The 21330-nt window shown below is 43.4% G+C and overlaps 1 protein-coding gene across 2 annotated transcripts in view; it reads left to right on the top strand.

The window, feature by feature from the left end:
• Window positions 1–21330, top strand: part of Serinc5 (serine incorporator 5) — an 85527-nt gene that overhangs the window by 13723 nt on the left and 50474 nt on the right. Inside the window, exon 1 of one of the 2 annotated variants that reach the window (XM_027401735.2) lies at window positions 10629–10850. The exons of the other annotated variant lie outside the window; for it this stretch is intronic. Within the exon in view, the coding sequence (XP_027257536.1) occupies window positions 10644–10850 (207 nt within the window). The 5' untranslated portion in view covers window positions 10629–10643. Of the gene's footprint in view, window positions 1–10628; window positions 10851–21330 lie in introns of those variants that run through there. 2 annotated transcript variants of the gene reach the window in all.

Below are 21330 nucleotides of genomic sequence, written 5' to 3' on the forward strand. Positions count from 1 at the left end.
TATGCAGAACTGTGCAAGAAAAACCACAGGTCTCATGGGAAAAATGCACACGGGGCACAACATTAAACACTAACACTTTGTCACTAACATGCTTTTAAGCAAAAAGGAGCTTGAAGCTGAAGAGATGGCTCATCAGTTAAGAGCACTGTCTGCTTTTCCAGAGGACCTGGTTTTGATTCCAAGCACCCACATGGTGGCTCACAACGATGTGCAATTCCAGTTCTAGTGGGTTTGGCATCCTCTTCTGGCCTTGGTGTGTACCAGGCATGCAAGTGGTGCACAGATGTACATGTAGGCAAAATACATCTCTACACATAAAATAAATGAATTTTAAAAAGGAACCTGGTGAAAATAGTATTAACAATTTTATAAGTCTAAGGTTGCTAAGACATACCTAAACTATGATAAATTTGTCACTTTACTTTGAAAAAGACTCAGCATGCTTGTAGAAATAGGTGCTGGAAGTTCCAGCCTCAGGTTGCTGTGGAGTGGTGGGAAGAGGGGCATCTGCAATGCATGGTGGCTGGTGCCCAGGTGGGCCTGGTGTGACAATACCATTTGAATTGTGTGTGTCTTGAGTATTATTGTGCAGCTTAGTTCAGCAGGGTCCAGGCCTCTGGTATCTCACAGAGAAAACTGCCCTTCCTATTGAGCTTGGATCATCCATAACATGCAGATCCTGTTGGAACATGTGTATCTTCAATGTCAGTACAGGATGAATAGCCTAGAAGACCTGGACTTGCAGGCTTTCTTTAAGGAGGATGACCCAGTCACACTCCTGTTGAGATGTGAGGTCTGGAATAGCCAAGAAGCCCTGAACTTTCAGCTTTCTTCATGAAGGATGTCCTCAAGTCACACTTCTGTTCAGCTGTGAGGCCTGGTATTGGTCCAGCAGGCTCTCTTTGGATCTACTCCCAGAAATTTGGTGATGGAAGAATCTTTCCTCCTGACCCATCTGTGTGTTACTTTCTTTAACTGTACTAAGCAAATAGCTCCAGAGGCAGGATTTCTGTCTGGAGTCAGCTTTTCTTTGTCGTGAGTGACCTCTGGCTCAATCCTTCTTCCTGCTGGCTGCCCAGGAACGAAAGAACTTGACTATATCCTGCAGAGGGCACGGTCATTGTTGTATCCTAGAGTCATAAGAGGCAGTATGCTCTTTTCCATGTACAACACAGCTTTCATCTTAAGGAGAATAAGAGTTTTTTTTCTGGAATCCTTTTGAGTGGCCATGACCTGGAACCACAGGTTAGGTTACCCCATGTGGTGGTTGGAATGAGAATGTGCTTGAATGCTTGGTCCCCAGTTAGTAGACTATTTGGGAAGGATGTGTCACTGGTGGTAGGCTTTGAGGTTTCAAAAACCCATGCCAATCCAGTCTTTCCTTCCCTGGTTACAGCTTGAAGATCATGCGAGCTCTTGACTACTGCTCCAGTGCCATGTTAGTCTGCCTGCCGCCAGCCTCCAAACCATGATCACCATGGACTAACCCCCAGAAACTGGAAGCAAGCCTCCAACTATATGCTTTCTTTAAAAGTTACCTTGGTCATAATGTCTACTCAGAGCATAGATCAGTAACCCAGACACTCCAAGTTCCATGTTGCAACATGGAAGCAGTTTCATAGTTTTACAGAATGAAGAAAGTCATAAATTAAGGGGTTGATTACAGTAAGGTAGAGGGACTTTTCTCTAGGTCTCAGATGTCTGATGATATTTTAGCTTTCAGGTTGGTGGAAGGATTTTTATCTGTTAATCACTGGATGTTAGTTCTGACACAGAGGTGGGTGAGCAATGGCTGTTGGGGCTAAAGCAGCCCAAGATAAAGTAATTGGACCTTCAATGTTTCAGCTACTCCTCATCACTACAGTTGTAACCAGTCTCTGTAAACACAGCTTCTTTCCAGGAATTTCCTTTATAGTCTTCAGCTCCCAAGTCACAGAAACTCCCAATTTGGCTGTTAGTCCTGCTGTGTGAGCAGTTTGAGTGTCCACCTGATCCACAAACAAAATCCGGATACTGGTGTGTGTGTGAGTGAGTGAGTGAGTGAGTGAGTGAGTGAGTGAGTGAGTGTGTGTGTGTGTGTGTGTGTGTGTGAGAGAGAGAGAGAGAGAGGGAGAGGAGAAAGAGAGAGAGAGAGAGAGAGAGAGAGAGAGAGAGAGAGAGAGAGAGAGAGAGAGAGTGAGTCTGGGAGGTCACAGGTCATCTGGAGCCAGAAAGATGTGTACCCTCCTCCAGTAATTTAGGGCTCCCAGCATGGGGCCTCTGTCAGGCCACACATTGCCAAGCAGCTAGCTGCAAGTCCAGCTGCCCCTGCTCCCTGTCCCAGTCTCCTTCTGCTCACACAGTGCACAGTTTAAAGTAGACACGTGCATCTTGAGAGTCAGTGGCTGGGCTTTTTTCAAAGAAACCCAACAAAGCTCATGACTAAAAATTTTAAACATAATCTTGCAGTTTAAATCTTGAATTGGCTTTTTTCCCCCATGTTTTATTTCTCTGTGATAAATTTGGTTTAAGCTTTCTGTCTTTTTAAGTTTTTTAAACTCCCAGGCAGTGCTTATTTTGTTATTATTGTTCCAGAAAATTCTACCCTGTATGTGGATCACAAGATTTAACAGAAAACAGTCTTTAAAAATACTTTTGTACCCTGAGATGTACTTTGGGAAAGTTGCAGGTTGCTGAGTAAGGAAAATTAGGCCACTTCAACAGCACTGGGTAACCAATGAGGGACTTTATGCAAATCATTTTGCCCAGCAGTGGCTTCTGGCTGGACGCTTTGAAAAGCATGAAGCAGTAAATTATTTCCTTATGGTGGTGGAGGTGGAGGGTGGGGTGAGGGCTGCTGCACATGGAAGTTTCGTGCAAAGGAGGGCCAGTGGACCTGCCTTGAGCTCTTCTTATTGCCCAGGAGTGGTGTGGCAGAGATTGGAATTGGACTGCTTCAAAGGGCTGCTGCTTCATACGTGGCTGTAGCATGTTCCCAAGTGGAAAAAGAACTTTTTTTCCCCACTCAGTGGCCTTTAAAAAACATTTTTGGGAGTATGCAAATAAGCAACTTGTATGATGAAAAATATTATCTATCCTAAGGCAGATACAGTGGTCCAGTCTGGAAACCCAGTACTCAGAAGGCAGAGGCAGAAACAGGAGGATCACCGCAAGTTCACACAGGCTGGTTATACTTAGTAAATTCCAGCTAGCCAGGGCTATACAGCATGAAGACATTCCAGTAAACTCCAACCCAACACAAACCAACAATAAAAACAAACAGAACACCCCACTGCTGCTGAGGCTGAAAGATTGAGGTTATAACCAGCCTTGGTAATACGGTAAAACTTTTCTAAAGAACAGTCCACCACATGTGTAACCCCCCTTGATGTATGTAACATGTTAATATCCATGTGTAACACATAACATAATGTTGAATCCAGGTCCTCTACAAGAGCAACGAGAACTTTAAATCACTGAGCTATCTCTCCAGCCTGGATAATTCTTTCTTAGGAAGCAGGTCCATGCATAAGATCTGTTCCTTATGGAACACTGCCTCAACTTTTACCCAGGCCTGTGGGATATAGTGCAGTAGCTCAGTTAAAGGCACTCAGAGCTTTGGGCTTCCTGAGCTCTTACAGCTTATATCTGCACAACAAACAGACTTCTAGTCCTGTACAGCTCTAAAATTGAAGGACAAATACAAGCAAGGCAGATTCAAACCTGGACTTGCTTATGTGTCTGAGGATCCAAGGTTGTGCTTTAAACCTCGAGGACATGTTTAACAACACAAGCCAGTTATAAAAGGACAAATATCAGCTGGGCAGTGGTGGCACATGCTTTTAATTCCAGCACTCAGGCAGAGGCAGGTGATCTCTTGAGTTTGAGGTCAGCCTGGTCTACAAAGCTACACAGAGAACCCCTCCCTGCCAAAAAAAAGGACAAATATCATATGACACCATTCAAATGAAGTATCTGAGGTAATTAAAAACAATAGGCCCAGGCCAGTGGAGGCAGGCAGATCTCTGTGAGTTCAACGTTCAAGGTTAGCCTGGTCTACAAAGCAAATTCCAGGACAGCTGAGGCTACACAGAGAAACCCTGTCTTGAAATACCAAAACAAACAAACAATAAACAAAACAAAACAAAACAAAAATAATAGAAATGGGCTTTCTAAAGGTTGGGGCACAGGAAGCAAGTGGGGTGTTGACTAAGCACAGTGACTGTCCTTAATGCTGATGAACTACAAGCATAAATGTGGCTAAGGTGACTTCATCTAGAAAAACAATGAGGTGAATTTGGGTGTATGGAGAGGAAACTATGGCTCTGCAGGAGGGGGTTGGAGGGCAGAACATGGTAAATCCATGTATTTGGTTTTTAAAGAAGAAAAGCACATGTGTGCTTATGTGTAGATCCTTGTGCAAGCATGAACATTCCTGAGAGTTAGTGGCAGCAGCCATCACTCAGAGGGTCACCACAGGAGGGTGGAGGGTCGGCACTCATGTCTGGACATAGCTTTTCATTTGACAGTTTGTTGTGCTGTGTTCATCTTGACACAGGTTGGTTACTATTTGAAATTTGCAAAGCTTATTTCAGCAAAACCAAATGTGTAAAAATTGACATCTTATGTAATTGCATTCCCCAGTGTGGCTTTGCTTTTGATAGGATTTTGATATCCCTGCCCTTAGAGAGTCAAGGGGTATAGGAGGTGGTAGTACATGACGTGGTTAGAAAATGGACTGGACCATAACAGAGTCAGCCCTCTTTTGTGTAGGACAGAAACCGAGATGTCAGTCTGGTTGCACATCTGGTGTGACTGTGTGGTGGTACTTATTTTTATCTGCATGCCCACAATTTACATATGTTAATGGATGTTTTTTCTTCTGAAGCACTGAAGTGTAAATAGAACTACAGAAAAGGAGTATGCCACCCAGAGCAGCAGTGTTGAGATAGTAACTAAACTGTCACTTGGCTTTGTCTCGGTTCCAGCTGGGCTTCGGGTTATCAGCAAGTATCATTCCCAGTGCTGTGTTGGTGCAGGACAAGAAAACCGACATGGGATCCCCAGTGCTGAGACTGAGCCATTTCAAATGTACACTCTTAAGAAAGCTAAACACTGAAAGATCCATAAAACACCTCATGTAAACTTTATAAAGCATTTTACAGCAGGCTTACAACTTCAGGAACATAAGCACAGTCAGCCTCTAAAGTGCTGCGAATTTGCCTTTGGGGGCACTTTGTTCACGCTTAAACTAACAGGTGTTCAGAGACCCTCCTTATGCTTAAAGTGGAGTTGGACAAATGCCTAACTTCTTCTACTTCACTCTTGAGCAGACATGCCCCACTAAACAATCTAAGAGACTTTATAGTTGTTGGGAGTATGTCCTTGTGCAGGTGTGAGTCCTGTGTGTGAGAGAGCAGGTGTGTGTGTGTGTGTGTGTGTGTGTGTGTGTGTGTGTGTGTGTGTGTGTGTGTGTGCTGTGCTGCACATGTGCTGCAAAACAAAACAGCTTTTTGGAGTTGGTTCTTCTCACCATGGGTTTTGAGGACTCCAATGCAAGTTGTCAGTGTTGCAGAGCACACATCTTTTGCTGCTGGAGGGAAAAAGATCACGATAAACATTAAATGCACAAAGTACTTACAGAGAAGGAGAATGCTCCATTTTGCTAGCCACAAGATTTTTTTTAGTATCATTATTTGAAAGTGTGAAACACCTTTTTATCCTAAAAGGATGATAACAGATTAGGTTTTAATTTTTAAGGATGTGGTGAGGGATGTGGCTGGAGAGGTGGTTCAGCAGTTAAGAGACTTCCTGGTCTTCCAGCAGACCAGAGTTCAGCTCTGGGTCCCAGTATCCAGGTCAGACTGCGCACAACCACTTGTAACTTCAGCTCGAAGGCATCTGACATACCTTTGGGGAACCGGCACAAATGTGAGCATACATTCACATAGACAACACAGACAAACATACTTAAAAGTAAAAATAAATATTTGCTGGACAGTGGTGGTGCACACCTTTAATCCCAGCACTCAGGAGGCAGAGGCAGGTGGATCTCTGTAAATTGGAGACCAGCCTGGTCTACACAGTGAGTTCCAGGATAGCCAGGGTTACACAGAGAAACCCTGTCTCTAAAAACCAAAATAAATAAATCTCTAATTAACTATTCATTTTTATATGTATGGGTGTTTTGCCTTCATGTTTGCCTGTGTATCACATGCATGCCTTTTACCCTCAGATGTCAAAGGAGGGCATCAGATCCCCTGGAACTGGAGTTACAGATGACTATGAGCCACCATATGGGTACTGGGAATCAAACCCAAGTCCTTGGCAAGAGCAGCAAGTGATCTTAATGTCAAGTCATCACTCCAGGCCACAAATAAAATAATTCTTAAAAAACAAACAACAACAACAAAACCGCAGCAGTTCTTCCTGGGTAACCCATGTCTTGCTATCAGCTAGACTTCTTTGAAAAGCCTGCAGTCATGCTCTCAGGTTTGTCTGTCTGTCCTTCTGAATGCTTCTCTTTCTTAGTTTATTCCTCATGCTCAAGCCTACATAATAACTCCAACCCCAAAATGTTTTTGAGAAATGATTGCATGTAGCCTAGGCTGACCTTGATCTTACTGTGTAGTTGATGATGGCCTTGAATTTCCGATTCTCCTTCCCACATCTCCCAGCTGCTTGGATGATAGGTGTACAGCACCATGCCCGGTTAAAAGTTATTATAATTTTAAAAATGTTTTATTGAGGGCCTTGGGAGTGGTTCAGTGGGAAGAGTTGCCAAGCCTGACAGCTTAAGTTTGGTCCTTGATACCCACATGGTAGAGAACAGGACTGACTCCCCAAAAGTCCTTTACCTCCATATATGCTGTGTACCCCATCCCCTGGATATATATGCACATAAATTTAAAGAGTGCACTTTAAAAGAATTATTGAAATGGTGTTTATGTATCATGTAGCCCATCCATTTAAGATACACAGTTCAGTGTTTTTTTGAATATCTAAAGCTGTGTAGTCATTATCACAATATGAACTTCTGTCACTGTGATCAGTGAGTTAATGCCAGTGTCCCTCCAAACTCACGTCCTGACAGTTATTAAGCCACCTGCCATCTCCATGGCTTTGCCTATTCTCTGCACCTTTTGTATGAAGGGAACCTTATCACAGGTGGCCTTTGTAACTGCTTTCTCCCGTGTGTGTTTTCAAGGTTTGTGTATGTTGTCTATGTTAGCTCATTCCTTTCTATGAAAAGTACTATATTTTTCCATTTATCAGTTAGTGACCATTTCGGTTATTTCCATTGTTGGTTATTGTTTGAGGCAGGCATTCACTCTGTAGCCCAGGCTGGCCTGGGACTTGCCATCAATATTTGATGATGATAACCTCAAATTTGACACTGGCATTTGCTACATGAATTGCAAGAACTCAGGAGAGGTAAAGATAGATGTTTGTTGAAGTAGAAGCAGAAAGCAGTGTTTTGGCATGGTACATTTAGTGTACCCTGAGCTAGTCTTTTATAGGGCCCCTGGACTCTCTCCTCTTTGATCCTGTCCCTTTTCTTTCTTGTCTCCTCCCCTCTCCCATTACTTCATCTCTTAGCTGGTCCAGATGGTCCTTGGCCCAGGGAGATAATAAAGGCAAGTGAGCCTGCTTCCCAGATGCAAAGCGGGGGTGTTATTTCTCTTTGAAGTCTAGCTGCTGTGTGGACAGGTGGTCCTGGGTTGTCCTGAGCAAGGCACGAGATTAAGCCAGTAAGGAGCATTCTTCCATGGTCATGCCTCTCTGCTTTTGTGGCCTCTTGTCAGATTGCCTCTTCCCTGCCAACTCCTGACATTCTCAGAACCAGAAGAACTGACCTCACACAAGCCTGGCTTCAGTCTTTCTAGACAGCATTGTGAGGCTGTTAGTCTTTCATGAATAGGAGTTGGATACTGTGCCACATTGCACAGATAGTTGGTCTTAAGAAGGGAGAAGCCACACTAGAGCGCTCACATCTTAGCAGAATTAAATGTCTGCCTAGCCATCCAGATAGGAGTCCCACACAGATGTCTGGCCCATAAGACCTACTGTCTTTCCTTTTAACCACTGTGAAAAGAGCTTTTCCTGCCTCTAAGCATATCCATCCAGAGAACACTCCAGCTGCAGCTTAGCTCTACGTCTGTGAATTTATTCAGAACCTATGTGTCACTAGCCTGTCACTGTCATTCCTTGCACAGCACTCATGACTCAGAATGCTTAGTGTCTTTTCATGAGCTTATTGGCCGTTTGTACCTCTTCTGGAGACATTCCTGCTTGGATCCTTTCCCAGTCCTGAGTTTTGAGATATCTTCATGTATTTTGGATTCCAGGTATGTACCCCCTGAGGTGGATGATTTGCAAATACTTTCATTCTGTGAGTTGTCTCTTTTGATATTGCTTGCAATAGAAAAGTTATTAATTTTGGTGACGTATACATAAAATCCTCTTTCTGTTTTTGGTTGTGCTGTAGTAGATCTTTTAGCTAAAATTCTTTTACACAAATAAAGGGTTAAGTCTTGTTTTAAGACTTACATCATTTTAGATCTTGCATGTAGAACTTAGCATGAACTTTTTGTACACTCAAGAAAATGTCCAACTTCATTCTTCTGAATTTAGATTCTCAGGTCTAGTCTAATACTTTGAAATGACTTTTCTTCCCCTCATTACATTATGTTGACAAGACTGTCTGTAAATGATCAGATATAGTTCTGAGTGCTCACCTTTCTTACTTAAAAGTTATTGTTGTTGTTGCTTTTTTTGTTTATTTGTTTGCTTTGAGACAAGCTCTCACTATGTAGCCTTGGCTGGCCTGAAACTTTCTACTTAGATCAGGCTGCCTTCAAAGTTACAGATATCTGTCTGCCTTTACCCCCAAATGCTAGGTATGTACCACCATGCCCAGGTTTTTATTATTGTTTAATGGTGTGTGTGTGTGTGTGTGTGTGTGTGTGTGTGTGTGTGTGTGTGTGTGTTGGTTTTTTCAACTTGACACACATCTAGACATTTAGGAAAAGGGAATCTTAATTGAGAGTTTCGTCCTTCAGATTGGCCTACAGGCAAGTCTTTGGGTCATTTTCTTGATAAATGATTGGTGTGGAAGGGCCCAGTCACTAGGGGCAGTGCCACCCCTGGACAAGGGGTCCTGAGTAATCCATGAGATTAAGCCAGTAAGCAGTGCTCCTCCTCCATGATCTCCAGGCTTCTGTTCTGAGTTCTTGCCCTGACTTCTTTAGTGACATACGTTGATCTGAGAGTTGTAAGATAAAATAAACTCCTTCTTCCTCAAGTTCTTTTGGTCATGGTGTTTTATCTCAGCAATAGAAAACTAACTAGGATAGTAAATGTGGGTCTGTGCACTTGAGTGCAGGTGCCCATGGAGGCCAGAACTGAGGGATCTCCTGAAGCTGAAGGTACAGGTGCTTGTGAGCCACCTGATAGGAACCAAACTCAGGTCCTCTGTAAGAGCACTCACTAAGTGATCTTAACTGGCAGGCCACCTCTCTCTTTATTTTTAAACATTGTCCTATAGAACTCATTTGAGGTTTCAATGTGGTGAAACTTGGCAGTCACCTAGCAGAGGAGTGTCCTTTGGGGACTGGCGACTGATTTTTCTGAGATGATTGACTCATCTCTATGAGTAATATCGAGCTTAAATATTCCTAGAGATCTGATTGTTACTAGCACAGGCTTACAATAGATTCTGAGAGATAGTTCTGTTTACACACAATCACAGCATCCGTAGCAGTTGTTACCAGACCATCCATATGTCATTAAGACTGCCCTGAGCCCTGGAGTTGTCAGAAGCACACTTCCCCACCATAGGGATCATCTTCAAGCACTAGTCGTATATATTCATTTATCAAACAGTAACTTTATTGGAAAATACATTTTGATTGGGTTTTAAAAAGTAATTATTGATTTCTTTTTTAAAAAGTGTGGTTCTGGGCCTGGAGAGAAAAAAGGCCAGTCAATAAAGTATTTGAGCATGAGACCCAATTCCAGTCCTAGAGCCCACATAAAAAAGCCAGGTATTGAGTCATGCTTGTAATCCAGTCCTGGCCAGGCATGTAGATCCCTCAGGTTCACTGACCAGCCAGATGAGAGTACTTGGCCAGTTCCAGGCCACTGAGAGATCTTGTCTCAAAAAGAAAAAAAAGGTCAATGTCACCTGAGGAGTAACATCTTCACATGCAAGGATACACATGTGTACCTGTACACATGAACATGTCTGAAGTGTAATTTTCCTGTTCTTTTCCACTTTGGTGAATGTGGTAGGACAGTTTCTTAGGCTGACTTTGGTATTACTCCTAAGCTTGGTCCTGTCCTCACCTCTGCAGAGATATGACTGTGGATATCTCATTGCCAAGAGTCCAGGCTTCCCACAGCCTCACCAGAGGTAATGACAGTGACTATCTCACAAGCTGGGAGAAACTGTCCACACGTCATAGCATCTGTCACAGGACTTGGCAGCAAATGCTGCATAAATGAGCAGTTGCCTTTGTTGATGTTTGTTATTTATTCCGAGTGGTTTAAAAACTGCCCAACCCCTTTGGAAAGGGACAAACAAGGAGTTGGAAGACAGAAATGCAAGGAGAAATAATTTATTTGTTTTTCTTTTTGTGGGGCCCAGATACAAAGTTTGAGTAATGAAGCTGTTGCAATTACCCAGAGAGCAGATTGTCCCTCAGAGGAAGGGCATCTTTGTTTTCCTGTCTCCTGGGATTTCCTTAAGCAGTGGAAAGAGAAGCCACCAAGTAAGCCACTCTGAGCAAGTTGAGTTTGAGGAAATGAGACTCCAGTCCTTGGAAGCCTTGGCTGGGATGCTTTGCAGCTTCCTTGTCAAGAACACTAAGGTCAGTGCAGAGCAAGTGGGAAACCCTGCACTGAGTGAAATCACCGTTTGCTACAGCTGAGTGTGAGTTCTCTGCTTTCTGATTGTAGACTGGGACCCTTGAGCTGGGAACCACAATGAACCCCACCCCCATCCCAGAAGCCAGAGTCATTGTCTGCCTGCCTCTGCCTCCCAAGTGTTGGGATTAAAGGTGGGCCACTACCACCTGTCAACCCTTCCTCTCTTAAGTTGCTTTTGTCAGGTCAGTAAACTAATGCCACATGTGGGCAGCTCTTGGTGGCTGCTCCATGCTAGAGGAGGTGCCACAACTGTGCAGAGTAGAGAGTAAGGAATGAAGCTCATCTCTTAGAACTTTAGGAGAGTTACTTGATGTCTGTCCCTCGGGTTTTCTCATTTATGAATAAACAGACTTGCCGTTACTCCCATTTCTCTCTTCTATCCTGTATCTGCTACTTAGTTTACATTCCCATGAATTTTTCAAAACCATCATACATTTTGATTTTTGTTGTGATTTTAAAAGTAACACAAATTTGAAAGTGATACTTTCTCATTCGGGAGAAGTATTTGAGAGTACCTACATTGTGGGCTGTGGAAGGATTAAATAAATCCGTGCCAATAGCTGAGGACCCTACCTGTTAGTCTGTTTTCTGGTACTGTAACAAATGCCTGAGGTAATGTAAAAGAGGAGGATTGAGTCTCTCTTGGTTTCAGAGGGGCAGGCCTCAGTCACTTGATCGGTTGCTTTGGGCCTACAATGGCGTGATATATCATGGAGGAATACATATGAAGGAGATGGGCTCATCTTATGTAACCATACAGTTAAGAAACACACAGAAGAGGTTGGGGGTCCCAAATTCCCTTCAAGGGCACCCACCCCACAACATTCTTTCCACTAGGCTGTACTGCTTGAAGGTTCTGCTTTCTTTCCTCTCTTTAGCCTGTAGTCTGGTGCGAGATACATGGCCTTTGGGGGACACTCAAAATCCAATGTAGAGCAAGGGTTATTAAGATATTAAATGGATCCTATCTGACACATTCAATTTTCCATTATTTGAGAACATTTTAAGAATGCTTTTCTGAATAATATGGCAGCGGTTGTGTCTGCAGAGCAACCTTCTGCACTGGCCCTCAGTGAGGGCAGGTGAGAAAGGCTAGCCTCCAGTGGGCTGCTGTGCTGGCCTCATTGCATATACTGTCTGTAAAGTCTCCTTGACTTTAGCCTTTTTTATGGGGCAGGTGCAAGAGAGGTCAAAACAGTATATTCTAGATATCCCAGAGATTTGGTAAGGGAAAACTGGCTTTTGAAGCCAAATGGACTCTGGGGTCAGAGATCAGTATTTTGGTCATTCTGAAACAGGTTTCTGCAATAGTTGACCTTTCATTGACACACATTTCTGAAAAGGGATTGTGATTCAGTATAGAGTTCTTGTTAAGAGTAAGAGAAGCTGGTAATCCCGGCACTCGGGAGGCAGAGGCAGGTGGATCTCTGTGAGTTCAAGGCCAGCCTGGTCTACAGAGCGAGTTCCAGGACAGGCTCCAAAACAATACAGAGAAACCCTGTCTTGAAAAACCAAAAAAAAAAAAAAAGTGGAGGAGGGTAAGAGAAAACCCTTGACAGGAGTGGGAGTGGGATGGTGGGATGGGTAGGGCTTGGGCTTAGAACTGGAGGAGTGATAAGAATGGAGGCCACTATTGCATAGTGGGTGCTGGGCAGAAAGTTCCTGTGGTTCTGATTTATACCTATTTCTGCCACACTGACAACTGTGCTTGCTTTTAGTTCATTCTGGATGCTGGAAGGTTTCAAGAATTTGCTGTGTAAAGATGCATTTTATTTTTTATTTCATTAGAGCATCGACTCAACTCTGAGTCCTACTCTCAGGGTGTGTTATTTTCAAAGCATGTTGCTTGTACTGTGTTCACTGAGGAAGTTAGAGATAAGAATCAGGTAGGACCCCAAGTGTATTTGTTCATAAAAAAGAAAGCTAAATACCATAGAACTCCCAATTTCCCATTAGTATCTGTGCTGTGTTCTTTCTACTTGCCATCTGCCCATATATAATTGGGAGTAGGTGGTGAAGCCTTAAGGAAAATTTATGGGATTAAGAAATAAAAATTAAACTGGTGTGTGTGTGTGTGTGTGTATGTGTGTGTGTGTGTGTGTGTGTGTGTGTGTGTGTGTGTTGAAATGTAAGGTCTGTTACTATTCGGGTATGGTGAGGCTAGGAGACCAGGGGACAACTACAATGCAAAAATAGTTGTTACAGCTGTCAAGAGGAAAGGGACAAGGCACACCATTCAGCTACCTGGGAAGCCATAGAGATAGGTTGGACTTATTCCTTTGCTGTGGCTTCCTTGAGAAAGGTCCACATGCAGTGTGTGCATGTTGGGGGTGAAGTGGGCAGGGTAATTTCAGTGGGCTCTGGGTGGGTAGTCTAACTCAGAACCTGGGGTAATTAGTAAAGGATGTTCCTTTCTGGAGTGAAGGGCCAGGAGGAGGTTAGCATGGATGGGAGGCTTGGTTGAAGTTCTGCTATCAGGAAAATAGCTATTTCTAGGCATTAACTAGCCTTGGATGGGGCAGCCCCTCTTGGGTCAGCAAGACTTCAGATACCTGGGCATTTAAAATACAGAAATCTGAAAATAAGTGTATTATGTTCCCTTCTTTAAAGTAGACCTCTTGTGATGGCATGTGAAGCATGAGTGGTCTAAGGAGCTGGGTAGAGATGGAGAGGCCACGCTTCCAGGACTGGGTCCAGCACGGTTTCATTTTGCTCTCAGTGGAACTGAGTACTGTAGATTCTTAAGTGTCTTTGCAGATACCACACTTGCTCACCCTGATCAGCAAAGCTTCCTCTTCCTGATGACAAGTCACTTTGAAACAGTGGCCTATCCACCTAGTGGTGTGATTCTTCTTCAGGACAACACAGTAGTATGTTCCCCATGGCAAGGTGATGTCTGTTTACTGCAGCAGCCGAGAGTGAGGTTTAGACCATTTTATCATAGCTATTATTGAAATTCACTTTATGTCATTTATCTGACAATTGTTGATTTTGCTAGAGTCATTCTTATCTTTAATTTAATTTTTTTAAAGATTATTTATTTTACGTATGTGAGTGCTCTATCTTCATGTACATTTTTATGCCAGAAGAGAGCATCAGATCCGATCCCACTATAGATGGTTGTGAGCCACCATGTGGTTGCTGGGAATTGAACTCAGGACCTCTGGAAGAGCAGCTAGTGCTCTTAACCACTGAGCCATCTCTCCAGCCCCCTTATCTTTAATTTATACTGACAGAACATATTTTATAAATACAGCAGTCATATTTTATGTGGGATGTAACAAATTAAGTTGGCTTTAATTTTTTTCTGGTTTATAAATTTCTATTATTTGATTCTCTATTTACTAAAAATTTGCATATTCATCTAATTAAAAAATTTAGGCAGACTGGGAATGTAGCTCAGTGGTAGAGGGCTTCCTTAACTTGTCTAAACTCTGGGTTCTATCCCCAGTTCCACAAAAAATAAACACCTATGGCCCAGGAAATAAGACTTATGAAATTCAGGCTTAATGTTGAAAACCTGCAAAGCTAGAATAGGACAGAGAAACAAAGGTCACCTGACATCCCTCATCCCTGGGTGTGCTTTCTTTCCTGAGGATGTCTGTAGCATATTTCTGTATTAAAAAGGTCTTCAGGACAAAGTCCTAGTCTGTCTCGATCATGTTGCTACACCAAAGTTGTGTTTGATCTCTCTGTGTTCACCATCATTTAAGGGGCCCTTAGAATAAGTATCTGGGGACTCTGGCTTTCATCATGGGACATGGTGTAATTTAGTCAAGGGTTGAATTTAAATCTGCACCAGCCGTTGGGCTGGTTTCTGATGGTCACTTTGGGAGCATCTTACGGTATAGGTTCCAGATGGGATTTTGTGGGTTAGAACTGAACCTAGAAATTCCCAGGATGCCCATGATGGTGGCTCATGAGCCACACTAGGAGTGCCACAAGAGAAGGTGCTCCTGTCTGTCTCCTGTGGGGAAGCAGTTCTTGCTTTTATTCTGCCCTGGGCTGATAGGCATTATGGCTGTCTTCTACTTCATTGCTCCATTTCTCACCAGGGCGGCTCATGATTGCCAGCTCTTCCCAACTCTGCCAGGCATGTACCCTCATTGCCACCAGGCTTTGCCCTGCTCACCCCTGTGGGCTAATTTCTCCTTCTCTAACCTCCTCCTATAACCACTAATCAGGAATTCAGTGTTTTGTCAGAAACTTATATTTTGTTGCCTTCACCCCACCAGCTTCTGTCTGGGAGCTCAGGTATAGTGCTGCCTAATCCTCCTCCTCCATGGAGGGTGTTAACTCCCCTTAAGAGGCATTGTGGCTCAGATGTCTTGACCCAGCCTAGCTTCCTCCTTGGCCTGCCTGAAAACCAACATCTTGTGTTTTCCTTCATGAACAAATGAGAAGGTCAGATGTAGAGTCTTCAAAGGCACCCCTCTTGCTCAGTCCACATTCATCCCACCAGCTGATTGGAGAAATACTGGGTTTGACTGTACAAATAACAGTAATTAAGATTCATTTCCTGAACTACCTCTCCCTTGGGCCTGTTTGCCTCCCAGTCCAATTAACAGCTCACATTGTATGTTTCCGGCTAGCTTCAGGGTTCTCACATTTAACTTTGATGCTGGGGTGCTGGCCTTCACAATATAGGAAAGATAAAAGAGTTTTGCCTTTTAAAAGTAGAGGGGACACTGCTTCCAATGTGAGCAATGATCTATTTCATGAAAATGATCCAGGGAAAAACCTCTCTTTAGATCCCCTGATTGCCTGATGAATAAAGAGGAAAATAAAAGTTGAAGCAGGGAGGACCTGCTTAGGAATATTTTCATTTCTGCTGGTATTTTGGTACTAGTGACTCTTACTTAATACCTCCTACTGACCTACAGTATTTTGGGGGATTGAGTCCAGGAACCCAGCCATGCAAGTGCTCTGCCACTGAACTGCATTTTCACCTGGGCCCAGTTTCCTTCACAGGTACATTGTAAGTAGGCCACTTCTCCTCGTGTTGGTCATGCAGGGGGATTGTATGTATGTGATAGTTGTTTACCAAGTGTTGCCATTGAGGCAGTGTACCCTGATGGCAAGCATCCCAATACCAGCTATTTAGGGTTGGGCCCCAGCCAGCCTTGGAAAGAAGACCCAGTTCAGAAGGGGTTAAAGGTGCTGGGACAGTCTACTAGGTGGCTGAAGAAAAGGTAATGAACTTGTGATACTTTTTTTCCTGGACAAGCCAATACTGATTCTATGCATTTCACATTGGAAGTGGGAGAAGGAAATGGAATTCCATGATGAAATGAGACGAGAGCTAGGATGAGGCTTCCTAATGTTTTGGGGATTGATGGATGGTAAGATTAACTATGAGGAGGAGGTATTTTCTCAGCCATAGAATACAAGTGCAGCTGCTGCTCTGGCTCCAAGGGAAAGCTGCCTAGTAAGCCCTCTCATGTCCCTATGGCCCTCCATCCAGAGCAGAGTGCCTGTGAAAGGTGAGGATGGCGTGTGGGATTTGTGAGGGTTCCCCTGCCCCATCTTGTCCTTGCTCTTTGCCACTGGCACATGGCACAGTGGTAGTTTTCCATATCAGAGGCTAGTTGCCTGACACCTCATTTTCTGATTTACATATTTATTTATATGAAAAAATTTCCTGTTTATGGAGCATTTTGTGGACCCTGAAAAGTAATATTCTATGGAATCCTAACTGCCCTAAACAGTTCTAAGGTTGATAAAGTGGGCAGAGCTCTCCTGTGAGACAAGTTTGGAAAGAACCATCTTTTGGCTAGGGATGCAGTTCAGTTTGTTAGAATACTTCCTGAGCATCTCCATCAGCAGGTAAACAAAGCTTAGTGGAGGTGGAGGATCAGCAAGGTCATCCTCAACTACAGAATGAGCTCCCGGCCTGACTGTGTGTGAGATCCTGCCTCACAAACAGACCACAAAGAGAAAACCTTCCAACTGGGTGGTCACAAGGTATTACTTGAGTACTGACCTTTCTGTGGTGTGGGCAGGAGATGTGACTGCTAGTTGGCCCTATATAGTGGAAGGATGGGTAGAGAATTTCCTCCTCTTTGCTTCTCAGAAGGTGGGAGAAGGAGGTTCATTAAGTCTAGGCATTGATCAGGACACAGCTGTAGCTGCAGGAAGCCACTTGGTTTTGTGGCCAGCCTGGAGTTAGGACATTGTTCTACATCTTTTGGTTTTCTCTGGTTGTGATGGAAACATTTCAAAATGCACTAGACACTTACTGCCCATTTGCTAGGATGAGCAGAATGCTGCTTCAGTTTATTTGCCATGACTTCACATAGCAATTTTGAATGTCTCGTAGTGTATTGCACTGTAGATACTGAAGTGTGGAACCCAGAGGCCAAGTTACTGGCTGAACCCTCTTTCAGAATGCTAAATTGTTCATGTTCATGGAGTGTTTATTTGTCCACTGATGTCCAATATTCATCACTTTGAAAGACCCCCGAAGAGGTACTTTCGTAGAAGGAGACCCGCACCCAGGAATCAGCGAAACCACGAACTTTGGATGCAAAAGCAAGAGGCTTTATTAGTAGCGCGGATACCCGGGGACTTAGTTTCTGTTCGGCCAAGCCCCGAGCCCCGTAAGGGGGGGTCCTTTTATAGGGGAAAAAGGCACAGCGAAAAGCATCAAATCAGCATTTTCTCAAGGTTTAATAGTCAGGTGAAACGGCCTTTATCTTCTGCCGCGTCCAGATGGCTGACCTTGGGACGGAGCGATCCGGAGCGATCCGGCGGGGGCTGGCCTTGCGCGGCGGCGGGGAAGTGAGAGCCGGCAGCTGTGGGGATCAAGGGTCGGGGAGTGCAGGGGAGGATGTATTCGCCCCGCCAGCTGCCGACCAGAGGAGGAGGCAAACTTAAAAGAAAAAGCTAAGGGTGGGGGGGGGTCTTTCAACTTTGTCCTTGAAGCATAACCTTTCTGGACATCCAGTCTCACTTTAGGAAAATGAGAAGACTGGATTGCCTCCAAGGCTTTCCACCTACATTTGCAGACATGTCTCAGGTTGGATTGGCTTTCCAGGATGCTAAGTTTGGGTAAAATTTATTTACTAGAATATGATCTTTCTCAGGGCAGTGCTTTTTACTAGGAAGCATTGGTAAACATTTGTTATGTGAGTGTTGTTTGTGACATTATAGTGCATCTAAGTGTCTGCATCTGGACAGAAAATTTTGCTTGAAAAGAAGTGTGTTCCCCATGAAGCCCTTCACACTGGAACTCCAGAGTCCCATCCCCTCCTGGCTCAGCTCTCTGACAGCAGTGAAATGAACTCATTGCTGTTCCCATGCCAGAGCATACTTCTCCATCTCCTTGGCTCTGTGACCTAGTCTCCAGCCTGGAGAGTGCATTGTGGCTTGGCAGGGTTTGGGGACTGAACTGGCACTCAGTGGTTCTTGGAAAGGGCTCACATATCTCTCCATTGCAGCATAATGCCCATGACACAGGAGGCAGATTTGGGGTTTAGAATTTCAGAAATTGCCATTTTTTAATCATATATATTGTTATTTATAAAGTAAGATAAGCAAGATTCTCATTCCACCTTTGACAAGAATTTTTAAAACTAATTTGCAATAGTGATTTAAACTTAATTTCTCTAAACTTCCATTTGAATTCCAGGGATTCATTTCCTGGCAGCTTTTTCTTGTGGAACGTGAGGTTCCTCCCACCTATTTGTCTATTCTACTGCAGATATTTTCTCCTTAATGGGTACAAATGATGCTCCTGCATCCATACATTCTCCTCACTGATAATAAAAAGATGAAGATAGCTGTAGTTGGAGCCCATGCAGGTGTTGGTATATATGTTACCATAGTCTTCTGGGTTCAGACTATAGCATGGGAACCTTGTCTGAATCCATTGCTCTTTCTCTTGACTTTTAATGAGTAGTTCTCAGCCAAGGAGCAGGTGTTTGGAGATAGTGATGATTGTCTGAGTTGTGGGCGACCAGGAGTGGGGGTTGAGTTGCATCTAGCTGAGGAGGCCAAGGAGGAGGTCAAGGACACTGCTGAATGTGCCACAGAATTCAGGTCATGTTCCACAACAAACCCCAGCATCAGTAACCCTGAACTCGAGGAAGCTTAGTGTTCTAACTTTTAGGAATGCCTATTTTCTGTTGAACTCAGAGAAAGGTGGAATTTGTTTACCTTTAACCTTAAACCTTGTAGAATCCCTTTACCAACCAACTGGAATGTATAGCCATCCTGCTTATCCATGGGGCATATGGCCAAAACCCACAGTACACATCTGCAACCACAGACAAGTACCAACTTCACATATATTCTGTGCTTTTCCATATATGTAAATATGAGAAAATTTCGTTTGTTAGTCATAGTAAGAGGTTAACAATACCAAATTACAATAAAATTGAATACTTCTAACAATACACTGTAGTAAACCTCAGACTTATGAATTGCATGTTCTTGGAATTTTCCATTTAGTACTTTTGGACTTTGATGAAATCGCAGATGAACAACCACTGTTCTGTGTGGTGTTTCCTGTATGGCATCTAAGTAGAGATAGCAGTGTGATGGGATGATTGAAAGACTCCATCTGCTGTCTGAGAGGAAGAAAGTAACCCTAACCTCGTGAGAAAAAGCTTCCTCAAAGAACAACTCTGTCCAAGGCACCATTGTAACTCCATCACAGGTGCTGGCTTTGTGAGTGTTCACAGTCTGGCCTTGTGCAGGCTTGGTCCTGGTGGCCAAGGGTACTGAATTGCTTTTTGATTGTTCTTTGGTGGAAACCAGTGTGTTGTAGGATACTAAAAAAGGAACACCTGTCTGCTGGCCCTCAGTGTCCTGCCTAGTGGGAACCACTGAGGAGCCTGGATATTCTTGAACCAAAGAGGAAAAGTCACCTGCTTGACATTTTAGGTAGCTGCTTAATATTTTCATTTTATTTATTAATGATTTAGATACCACCAAATAGAGGTTTGTTTACATTAAACACACAAATATTAGGGTCCCAGAAATTTATTTATTTATTTATTTATTTATTTATTTATTTATTTATTATTTGTTTATGCTAAGGAATCAAAGCTAGGATCTTTCACATAGTAGGCAAATACTCAAACACAGGGCCACATCCCAAGTCCTAATGTTTGTTTTTGTTTTGTGGTAAAAACATGTAACAAAATCTTACCATCTTCAACATTTCTAAGAGTACAGTAGAAATTTTTAATCTTTTGTGCCTCAGTTAACTGGTAGACTTGTATTGGCCTCCTGGCTGACGTAGAGTTCTTCTGTTAGCTCGCTGATTCATTTAGCTAATGTTTGAGTATTACCATCTACAGGATGGAGCAGGAATGCTGTTTGTTTTCTTCTCAAACCAAAACTTGGAGCTGTGGTTTTCTAACTGTAAGATAGGGACTTGCTGCAGAGTTCAGGAAATACAGACCAATATAATCACTCCTAACCCTGTCGCTCTGCAGTACTGTTGGCATACTGAACTATCATCAGGGATGTGGGTGTTGTTGCTGTTTTGTCTTACTCTGTTTTTATCTCCAGTGCTGCTGTGCTCAGTGCTTCTGTGCTACTAGCTGCTTTCAGTTGACACACCATGGATGACTTTCTGTATGACTGGGAAAATCATTACAGTGGGCATACTCTAAATTTGAATCTGATGAAATTTAAGTGATCTGTGGATCAATACACTATTCATTGAACATTCAAGTTTCCTTCCTTTTCATCTTTCCTCTTAGTTTTATTTTCTTGTTAGTCCTCTTTCTGTCTCTTGATTGTTTGTGTGTTTTAGACAGGTTATAGCTCTGCAGCCCAGGTCAGATTGACCTCAAACTCACTGCAATTCTCCTGCCTCAGCCTTCTAAGTGCTGAGACTGTAGACATGAGCCACCAAGTGCCTGCCATCTCTTTTCTTCTCAAACATATAGCTGGTCATTTTTACAAATATCTTTCTTTCCTTGCTCAGTGATGGGAGTGGAGTTCCATATTCACTGCTACATTCTGAGGAGCAAATGCTTCTGTAAGTAAACATGAATACACCAAATACTGGCTTAGTGGGTGAATGGCCTGGCTATTTCTATAGAGCTAGGAACTGGGCTGGATTTGGTGAGGAGGTAAGGAGTTTGGTGCGTTGGTAATTGATCTCTTTGGCAGAAGGCTTGGAGAACACTTCCAGGTCCCCTGCTCCTAGATGTCCTAGAAGTCAAGTATGCCAGAGAAGACAGATACAGAAGGGAGGTGACTTGTTGGCCCCTTACTATAGAGGGCAGGAAAGGGAAAAAAAAATACTACTTCCTTCTTACCTCTCGAAGCTCAGCCAGTCTCCCTTTTAGAGGAAACCAAGGTTTGGCCTGTGTGATCTGTTTTGTTAACTCATGCAAGCAGGAAACAGCAGAGTTCAACAGATGAAGCCCTGGCTCTTTCCTCACCAGCTCTGTCACCTTAAGT

The sequence above is a fragment of the Cricetulus griseus genome, chromosome 2 (genome assembly GCF_003668045.3).
Source record: "Cricetulus griseus strain 17A/GY chromosome 2, alternate assembly CriGri-PICRH-1.0, whole genome shotgun sequence".
NCBI classification, from domain to species: Eukaryota; Metazoa; Chordata; class Mammalia; order Rodentia; family Cricetidae; genus Cricetulus; species Cricetulus griseus.